Source organism: Trachymyrmex septentrionalis, unplaced genomic scaffold, assembly GCF_001594115.1.
Source record: "Trachymyrmex septentrionalis isolate Tsep2-gDNA-1 unplaced genomic scaffold, Tsep1.0 scaffold155, whole genome shotgun sequence".
NCBI classification, from domain to species: domain Eukaryota; kingdom Metazoa; phylum Arthropoda; class Insecta; order Hymenoptera; family Formicidae; genus Trachymyrmex; species Trachymyrmex septentrionalis.
The window spans coordinates 154,871-155,807 of record NW_017304705.1 but is presented as its reverse complement, the minus strand read 5'-3'; the positions used below and the strand labels follow the sequence as shown (position 1 = coordinate 155,807).

The following is a 937-nucleotide window of genomic DNA, read 5'->3' as shown; positions in this document are numbered from 1 at the left end:
TCTTTTAAAAAAACGCGATGACTTTTTACTTAACCTAATATTTAATAATTATTTGCGATTTTAATTTTTCCTACCATCCGCTTCCGTGATTAAAATTTAGTTACTTGTTATTTATGTCGATGGTGCATTTTTCTTTTATGCTTTCAGTATAAATTATACAATAGCAAAATCATTTATTTCAGATATTGAGAAAATCAAGTCGTATATTGACGCCTTCAGATACGGCTGTCCGCCACATGCCGGTGGCGGCATCGGTATGGAGCGCGTAGTGATGCTGTACCTCGGCTTGGACAATATTCGCAAAGTATCTATGTTTCCGCGCGATCCGAAACGGCTCACTCCTTGAGAAGCTTAATTTCGAATGTCGTTTTATATCAAGAGGACTCGTGTAAAGTCTTTTACTTTGAATATATACATTATAAGATGATATTTTTTTTTTCTACTGTAAGAAATTTAGAGGAAATAGGCGCAACTGAGAATAACAGAGAAGCTATCAGCAGAGTTGTTAACGAAAAAGAAAAAGAATTTCCCTGACTTCCCGATTTTCCCGATCATTTTTTGAAAAATATCCCTGACTAAAACCTGAAAGATTCTTTAAATGAAAACAATATTTTATTTTATAAACAGTATAATAAAAAAATATTTATATTCAAAAAATTATTTACCTTAAAAAAGTTGCAAATATAAATAATAATACGATCCGATTTGCAATGAGTGTGTTGAAACGTTAAATAGAATATACAATTACTACAGATACCTGATGAGTTAAAAAACAAATAAATTACGGGAAATAGCGAATATGTATCTTTGTTTTGCACATTGCTTACTGAGATTTTTGTCCGTATTCATAGTCAGACCTTATATTCAAGGCTTCCTTAAATTTTCTTTAAATGTTTAGTAGCCAATAAAATAATTCGTAGAGCATCTAAAGATCCGA

General features: G+C 31.3%; 1 protein-coding gene across 3 annotated transcripts in view; it reads left to right on the top strand.

Moving 5' to 3' along the window:
* LOC108745892 (aspartate--tRNA ligase, cytoplasmic) overlaps window positions 1-602 on the top strand; it is a 12,098-nt gene extending 11,496 nt beyond the window's left edge. For all 3 annotated transcript variants that reach the window (XM_018482300.1, XM_018482301.1, XM_018482299.1), the window contains exon 12: window positions 183-602. In XM_018482300.1, coding sequence (XP_018337802.1) covers window positions 183-346 — 164 coding nt within the window. In that variant the 3' untranslated portion in view covers window positions 347-602. The remainder of the gene's footprint in view (window positions 1-182) is intronic.
* The last annotated feature ends 335 nt before the right edge of the window (window positions 603-937 follow it).